Source organism: Centroberyx affinis, unplaced genomic scaffold, assembly GCF_046629955.1.
Source record: "Centroberyx affinis isolate AG114_WGS23_722 - 3 ecotype Tasmania unplaced genomic scaffold, CSIRO-AGI_Caff_v1 ptg003918l_1, whole genome shotgun sequence".
Lineage (NCBI taxonomy): Eukaryota > Metazoa > Chordata > Actinopteri > Beryciformes > Berycidae > Centroberyx > Centroberyx affinis.
The window spans coordinates 26694-35679 of NW_027281752.1; the positions used below are offsets into that span (position 1 = coordinate 26694).

At 41.8% G+C, this 8986-nt stretch overlaps 1 protein-coding gene across 2 annotated transcripts; it reads left to right on the forward strand.

Annotated features, from left to right (window-relative positions):
* Nucleotides 1-572: 572 nt before the first annotated feature.
* On the forward strand, nt 573-8718 carry LOC139663104 (protein NLRC3-like). Of its 2 annotated transcripts, none has more exons than XM_071541642.1 (10): nt 573-629; nt 800-904; nt 1255-1371; nt 2081-2159; nt 2324-2552; nt 2922-4728; nt 4822-4995; nt 5426-5599; nt 5820-5866; nt 6093-8718. In XM_071541642.1, the coding sequence occupies exons 2-10, from the start codon at nt 840-842 to the stop codon at nt 6662-6664; spliced, it is 3264 nt and encodes a 1087-aa protein (XP_071397743.1). In that variant the 5' UTR covers nt 573-629; nt 800-839; the 3' UTR covers nt 6665-8718. The 2 variants fall into 2 exon arrangements, with proteins under 2 accessions (XP_071397743.1, XP_071397744.1); XM_071541643.1 differs by having other exon boundaries at nt 1258-1371.
* The last annotated feature ends 268 nt before the right edge of the window (nt 8719-8986 follow it).

An 8986-nucleotide genomic window follows, 5' to 3' on the forward strand; every position in this document is an offset into this window, starting at 1 on the left:
ACATATTTTTAGTAATATAGCATAATGCACAAAAAAATGCCACACGATTTGTATCTGTAATCCAGAATTGGGAAAAAAACAGCAACTATAAAACAAATTGCAAATATGGCAGTTCCTTTTTTGCAGAGCTGTGTTTCAATTCTTAAACTTGAATGGGCTAATTCCTATTTTTGGATTCAAATGTAGCCTATTTGTAAAATATGTATGGTTGCTCTCTCTCTCTCTCTCTCTCTCTCTCTCTCTCTCTCTCTCTCTCTCTCTCTCTCTCTCGCGAGCGCTCTCTCTCTAGCCAGAGCACTTTCACTTTCAGTTATCGGCGTGGCGCAGATTTCACCATGATAAGGTAGGTCATTGTAGCCTTGACGACACTTTACAGGTTATCGTGCATTGTTTTTGCTGTAGATGATACAGTCGTACAGAATAATTGTTTGTGATTAGGTTTGTGATTAGAAGGAAACTCGCTGTTTCACATGAAAACAGTTTGTGGACACATCAGTGTTTAAGTATTAATGTTAATGTTTAATCGAGGCAGGAATTCGTGGCTCTTTAGTTTACTGAAGGTGTTGTTAAATTTCACCATTTAGTTTCACCAATTTCACCAAGAGGAGAAATCATAAGGATGGAAGAGGGTAGGTTTATTATTATTAATATATTATTATTGTTATTAATATTATCATGGTGTGCAGTGCCAATATTTCATGAGACCTACCTGGTAGTTTCTGGGTATCCACCTGCTACTGTGGCTGGTTGAATAAGAAGTTAATTTGCTACCTTGGTGTTCTTGTTCTCTGTCCACCAGCATCCAGCAGGAGAGACCAGACTCTCCTCAACCCAGCTGTATGTCCATGGAGAGTGACTGGGCAAGGCATGAGCTTAGTAAAGAACACCGTTCTTCTGAAAAGAAGTAGGTTGTTACGACCATTAAAATGTTAGTGTATTTATGTTTTAACTGTTACTTTTGCAGAGAAGGGCTCAGCATCACTCTTCCTCACTTACATACAGTAATATAGGCTATGTATGCCTTTGAGCTGCTCAGTACAACCAGTCTTTTACTGTTAGCCACTAATAACTCCACCAGAGCATTTTGTGGCTTAAGTTTCTTGCATCAGGGTACTTTGGAGGTAGTTATGGAGGGAGGAAACTTACTCATTTACTCTCCCCACACTTGAAGTCAAGAACTGACAATCTGCTGGTCAAAAACCTACTTGCCTTTTTCTACCATCACCCCCTGTTTTGTCCATCCTGTGTTTCTAGCAGGATCCAGCAGGAGAGACCAGACTCCCCTGTACCCAGCTGTTTGTCCATGAAGAGTGACTGGTCTATGGGGCTGCCCATTGACTTCAAACATAGACACCACTGTATTGATAAAAGGTAAGAATTTAAAACTGATGATAAATACAGATGGGTTTGTTGACTCTCCATACTCTGTTGATCTAGTTTCCTGTCTCAAAACACCATATCCAACAATCAGAGCAACATTTAAAGTGGAGTTCCTGTCTACCAGGATCCATCATGACAGAACACAACACTTTTTAACTACCTGTGTGTACCTGTGTATGTGTGTGTGACTGTATGACTGTATTGTTGTCTTAATTGCTGCAAATGTCAGAGACTATGGTCTAAGTGCAGTAACAATGTATAGACACTCTTGTATGATGGTGAGTTGGTTTAATATTCTGTGTGTTTTCCAATGTTTTTTGTGAACAAAGGCCTGATTCTGGAAATACCCTGTATTTTTTACCTATATATGGACCAGGCCATTTCTGAAAATCTGTTTAAGTATCAGCCATTAGCCTCACATGTATATGGACTTGGGTTCTCATGTAGGCTCATGGTTTTGATTTTTGGCAGCCTTTGACATGGCCATAAGATAGTTGTCAGAGGCTTGAGGATTACAGGTCTGCCAGGAGCAAGAGTTAAGTAGCTGACAAGATAACCCTCTATCTGGGCTTTTACTGGTAGCCTGGCTGAATTCAAATCAAGTATTTAAAATGTGCGTGTGTGCGTACTTGCGTGCGTGCCTGTGTGTATAACATAGACATAATTTGGTCTAATATGTCCTGTTTTGTTTTCTCCACAGAGTCCACCAAGAGAGGTCAGAGGTTCCCAGTGGTCAGTCAGCCGAGGAGCATCAAACAGACCTGAACTCCATATTTATGGTGTGTAAATGTACAACACCACATTTTACTTCACCAGCAACTGAAATGCAAAGCAATCCAGTCTCCATGCTGCACTCTTTGGACAAACAGACTTTATGCAAGATGTTTTGATGTTTAGTAGTAGTTTAGTAAGAAAGTTTAATTCATATATTATTCTTATGCAGCTGCTTGAGGAGAACATTGTCACTTTTGTGAAGAATGAGCTGAAGACGTTCCAGAGGGCTCTAAATCCAGATTACCCAGAATGCTTAGAGTGGCGGAGGGAGGATGAGGAGGTGATGGACGGTGAGGAGGAAGAGCAGAGGAGGAGCAGCAGAGAGGCTTTTCTGAACATCACACTGTACTTCCTGAGGAGAATGAAGCAGGAGGAGCTGGCTGAGTTTCTGCAGAACAGTAAGAGGCTTTTAACAGGTTTAACATGATGGAGAGGGGAATGGTGAGAAAATGGGAGATGCTTACATTTCCAAACTCTATTGTAAATCTAAACATTTGCCAAACTAAATATTTGCCAAACAACATCTAGTCAGTTCCAGATTAAAAGGTAGATGAGCACAATCTCTGTGGATAATCTGGTAAAATAATTAATTTGTAATGTGAGTGTTATACACTGAACATAGTGGTGCACATAAAAACCACCACAAAAAATCACTGATGAGCAGAATAGATGCCATGGAGTGGGGATTTATATACATTTACCAGGTAATTTCTATTGTTTACCAAAACATCCACTTATTATCTGTTATTTGTTGTTTGTTTACTCAGAAACTCTTGCTGCAGTGTGCCAACGTAAACTCAAATCTGACCTGAAGGAAAAGTTTCACTGTTTGTTTGAAGGGATTGCTAAAGCAGGAAACCCAACACTTCTTAATCAGATCTACACAGAGCTTTACATCACAGAGGGAGGGAGTGGAGAGGTCAATGATGAACATGAGGTCAGACAGATTGAAACAGCATCCAGGAAACCAGAGAGACCAGAAACACCAATTAAATGTGAAGACATCTTTAAACACTTACCTGGAAGGGATAAACCAATCAGAACATTGATGACAAAGGGAGTGGCTGGCATTGGGAAAACAGTCTTAACACAGAAGTTCACTCTGGACTGGGCTGAAGACAAAGCCAACCAGGATATACAGTTCATATTTCCATTCACCTTCCGAGAGCTGAATCTGCTGAAAGGGAAAAAGTACAGCTTGGTGGAACTTCTTCATCACTTCTTCATTGAGACCAAAGCAGCAGGAATCTGCAGGCTTGACAAGTTCCAGGTTGTGTTCATCTTTGACGGTCTGGATGAGTGTCGACTTCCTCTAGACTTCCAGAACAACGAGATCTGGACTGATGTGACAGAGTCAACCTCAGTGGACGTGCTGCTGACAAACCTCATCAAGGGGAACCTGCTTCCCTCTGCTCGCCTCTGGATAACCACACGACCTGCAGCAGCCAATCAGATCCCTCCTGAGTGTGTTGACATGGTGACAGAGGTGGGAAGCTTCACTAACCCACAGAAGGAAGAGTACTTCAGGAAGAGGTTCAGAGATGAGGAGCTGGCCAGCAGAATCATCTCACACATCAAGACTTCACGAAGCCTCCACATCATGTGCCACATCCCAGTCTTCTGTTGGATCACTGCTACAGTTCTGGAGCATGCGTTGAGAACAGATGAGAGAGGAGACCTGCCCAAAACCCTGACTGAGATGTACATCCACTTCCTGGTAGTTCAGTCCAAACAGGGGAATGTCAAGTATCATGGGAGAACTGTGACAGATCCACACTGGAATACAGAGAGCAGGAAGATGATTCTCTCTCTGGGGAAACTGGCTTTTGACCAGCTGGAGAAAGGCAACCTGATCTTCTATGAAGCAGACCTGACAGAGTGTGGCATTGATATCAGAGCAGCCTCAGTGTACTCAGGAGTGTTCACACAGATCTTGAGAGAAGAGGAGCATGGGCTGAACCAGGACAAGGTGTTCTGCTTTGTCCATCTGAGCATTCAGGAGTTTCTGGCTGCTGTTTATGTCTTTCTGTCATTTATCAACTCTGGTGTCAATCTACTGTCAGAAACTCACTCAGCATCCTGGTGGTCTACACTATTACGAGAGAAATCTAATGTAAAAGACCTCTACCAGAATGCTGTGGACAAGGCCTTACAGAGTACAAATGGACACCTGGACTTGTTCCTCCGCTTCCTCCTGGGTCTTTCACTGGAGACCAATCAGACTCTCCTACATGGCCTGCTGACACAGACAGGAAGTAAATCACAGACCAATCAGGAAACCGTCCGGTACATCAAGGAGAAGATCAGGGAGAATCCGTCTCCAGAGAGAAGCATCAATCTGTTCCACTGTCTGAATGAGCTGAATGACCATTCTCCAGTGAAGGAGATCCAACAGTACCTGAGATCAGGAAGTCTCTCCACAAAAAAACTCTCCCCTGCTCAGTGGTCGGCTCTGGTCTTCATCTTACTGTCATCAGAACAAGAGCTGGACGTGTTTGACCTGAAGAAATACTCTGCTTCAGAGGAGGCTCTTCTGAAGCTGCTGCCTGTGGTCAAAGCCTCCAATAAATCTGTGTAAGTGCATAGATAACTGAATAGACTAAATACATGACATGATCATTTATACAGGAGTGAAAAAAAAACACTTTAACACTAATGCTTCTTCAGGCTGAGTGGCTGTCAGCTGTCAGAGAGAAGCTGTGAGGCTCTGGCCTCCGTTCTCAGCTCTAAGTCTTCTAGTCTGAGAGACCTGGACCTGAGCAACAACGACCTGCAGGATTCAGGAGTGAAGCTGCTCTCTGCTGGACTGGGGAGTCCACACTGTAGACTGGACACTCTCAGGTCAGTATTACTGATACTGTTCAACACATGACCATTTAAATCATGGTTCCACATGAATATAGGTGAAGATACCTGACATCACCTGACACAAGGATAACAACATTTACCACTACTTTCTAACCTCAGTGAACTACTTTCCATTAGAATATTTTATTATCTCCTGTCCTTGCTGTCTCTGTTGTTGAAACCTAAAATAAAGGACTTGTAAGATTTTGTCACAAATTGAGTTAAGTACTATTAAAACATAAACCCTTGTGTCAAATCCAACATAAACACTGACTGGGATCCTGCTAGGATCTCTTTTTCAGAAAATCCCTGTGTACAAAAGATTGCAAAAGCAATCCTCAAGAATAACAGACTATCCATCATTAGGTGAAATCTCAAAAATATGTGTGTGTGTGTGTGTGTGTGTGAGTGTGTGTGTGTGTAGGTTGTCAGGCTGTCTGGTCACAGAGGAAGGCTGTGCTTCTCTAGCCTCAGCTCTGAGCTCCAACCCCTCCCATCTGAGAGAGCTGGACCTGAGCTACAATCACCCAGGAGACTCAGGAGTGAAGCTGCTCTCTGCTGGACTGGAGGATCCACACTGGAGACTGGACACTCTCAGGTATGGAGAGGCTTGCTGCCAGGCAGAGTTAAGTGTTATAGAGGGGTGTTATAGAGTTGGCAACAGTTTTCTTAGTCAACTGTGTAGTTGTGTCATATTGTCTAATGTTTAATGGTGGATATGAGTGCAAGAAATCACTCATAGGGAAGGTTATTTAATGCTCATGTTTCCATTATCAAAGAATATACTGATCTGACATTGTTTATCCTCTCACCCACAGTGTGGACCATGGTGGAGTGCAGTGGTTGAAATCAGGTCTGAGGAAGTGTAAGTGTGTGCTCAGTTTTATTTATGACAACAAATCAGCACACATTCAACAATTGAGATGTGGCATCCATTCATTCACATCCTACTGTGAATGAAGATGATGACTGACATAAAGTGCCACATGAAACTGTTAAGAAATTGTCAGTCAATAAATCAACAAACCAACAGAATAGGTTTATGAGCTAAAAAAAAACTCCTGCTGTATTGTGTCTTCCTTTCCCATCAGATGCCTGTGAACTCACACTGGACCCAAACACAGCACACAGAAAGCTCTCTCTGTCTGAGGACAACAGAAAGGTGACAGCAGTGACAGAGGAGCAGCCATATCCTGATCACCCAGAGAGATTTGACTACTGGGAACAGCTGCTGTGTACAAATGGTCTGACTGGACGTTGTTACTGGGAGGTTGAGTGGGAAGGAGTGGTTGATATAGGAGTGACATACAGAGGAATCCGGCGGAGAGGAGGGCGTTTTGATTGCTGTGTTGGAAAGAATGACAAGACCTGGTGTCTGTACTGCTCTGATGATAGTTACTCTGCATGTCACAATAACGGAACAACAGACATACCTACCCCCCCCTCCTCTGACTCTGACAGAGTAGGAGTGTATCTAGACTGGCCTGCTGGCACTCTGTACTTCTACAGAATCTCCTCTGACACACTGATCCACCTTCACACCTTCCACTCCGCATTCACTGAGCCCCTCTACCCTGCGTTTGGGTTTGGGTTTGAGATGTTTGGTTCCTCAGTGTCTCTGTGTCAGAGGAGGGAGGGTCGTGGAGAAATACTCACACTGTAGCCTGACTCCTAAATCGTGTCCCGCCTGCTCTTCAGATTTTGTCTGGCGTTGCTCTGTCAACGGCTTGTTCTCGCTCACAGAAACAATCGAGCCAATCAGTGCCTTTGCGGGTGGGACTCGTTCGTGCAGCAGTTTTTTATTGCCATTTTGTCAGAATAGATTTGCTGAAATCACCCCTTAACCAACATATGGTCTTTGCAAAGACAATATTGTTGTCAAAAAAGAAGTAAGTAAATACGACCAGCATCAGTGTCACTGAAAATAACGCCAGAGTGGCCAGCTATGTCAGTCACTAGTGATTGGTTAGGGGAAAATTAAGGCCACTTCCAAGGTCACAGTTCTGTACGGAACACACAAGATGTTATTTTCAGAGTTTAATCTTACAATGGTGAAGCAGATTCAGTATCCTTGAGTTTTAGGCACTTAAGGTGTAAATATGGGTCAAAGGTTACATATTATGTGAGCATATAGGAATTTTGCTTAGGTACTTTTCCATTTCTTCCTCAACAATGGTTTTAACATCACACATGTATATGGACATTGTATTTTGAAAATGAAATGAATGAGATATTTAACTAGACAGAATCAAGTTATTGTTTTTCATCTGAGAGTAAGTTACTACGTAAGTAAGTATTAAGTTACATGACTATGCATTTCTATTTTTAAGCAAGAAAATGTGCTGTGGACTAATGATCATTTTAGATTAACCTAAAATGAATAAGAGGTTAACGCACTGAAAATGGTAAGCTTGCAGTAGTACGACACTTAATGTGTACTTTTACTTACAGTGCATTTAATGTCGATAGTCCAATACTTTAACTTGAGAAGAATGGTGAACTTTTATTTTCATCTACCTTGTATTACTGGGTTTGTTGTTCTTCTAAACCACTGTGTTTGATGTGATGCTTCACTTTTGTAGAATACTTTCACTGTTCAGCAAACACACCTCCATATCAGTTCAGCAGAGGCAGGATACAAGATGAATTATCTGAATCTGTTTAAGACTAGCTTTTCAACCTGAAAGTGAATCGTGCTGACTACGGGTCCCCAGAGTATGTCTTTGCCCGTTCATGTACTTTGCGTGCTAAAAAAGAAAATGTTCTGCTCAAGTGAAATATCTTTTTTTGCCCTATTTACACTGTCCCAGTAGAAATATAATGGGTGTTTTCTTCTATAACCAGTAATGGACAGCATTTGATTTATCAGAACAGCACATTATTATTATTATTATCTCTATCCACCCACATGTCTGAGAACAAAACTCCATTCAGAAAGACACGGGAATTGAACCTGGGACATTTTTGCTGTGAGGTGACTATAACCATCTGTTGAGGATGAGGTTTTTGTGTGAAATTAGGTCGCCCTCTAGTGGTTTATACTGGCTACACCATGTGCTCAGGCTGCCTTGTTGTCCCCCACCAAAGGGGGGACTATGGATCGGTCTCCGTCTGTTAGTTTGTTCGTTACTTAGTCACACTGTAACATTGACTTTGTGCCGCTATAGTGAATGGGGACTCTATAGTGAGTGGTAAAGCAGGTCATACAGTTAAAGTTATCAAACAATGTGGGGGACAATGAATGGGGACTCAGTGGTAAAGCAATACAGTTAATCATAGGTAACATAATAATCTACACACGCTACACACTTGGAGACATCAGACTGGGTTGATGTGTTGAAGTGAGAGTCAGTGGAGAATATTTTTAGTGTACACTGTGTAATGTACGGATTGTATTTATTGCGTATTGTAGTTCTTATATTTTGTACTGTACTGAGTAAAAACAGGACAATTACAGTTACTACATTTCAAGATATAAGTTGTAAGCCTAATTCTGAGGAGAGTAGGCAGCAGAAATATATGGTCAATCTGTCCTTTCATTGTCCCATACGAAAATGCAATTTCACTCATATTTCAAGTACACTCAGCAATCACTGACTGACCCAAGGGTGGAATTACATCACTGGTAATGTGTAAACATGTTGTCCCCCCAACATGTTTACTATTTGCTTGTTTAATGTACTTTTGTATTGTTGCACATTTGCATTCTGAAAGTAAAGGAGCAGTATGTTAAAAAAATATATATATATTTTTTTTTCTCTGTGCATGACTACTATGATAAATGTATGCAGCTTGTAGCCTATGTATGTATTAGGTAGACTCCGGTAACGGCAGTTTCAGGAAACTGGTATAAACAGCAGTAGTAGGAGTAGAAGAAGTTGCTGCTGTAGTAGTAGGTGGTGGTAATAGTAGTGTTAGCACTAAAATTACTACTAGTAGTACAGCAGTACCAGTAGTAGTTGTTATAGTAGTGGTTGTAGTAGTA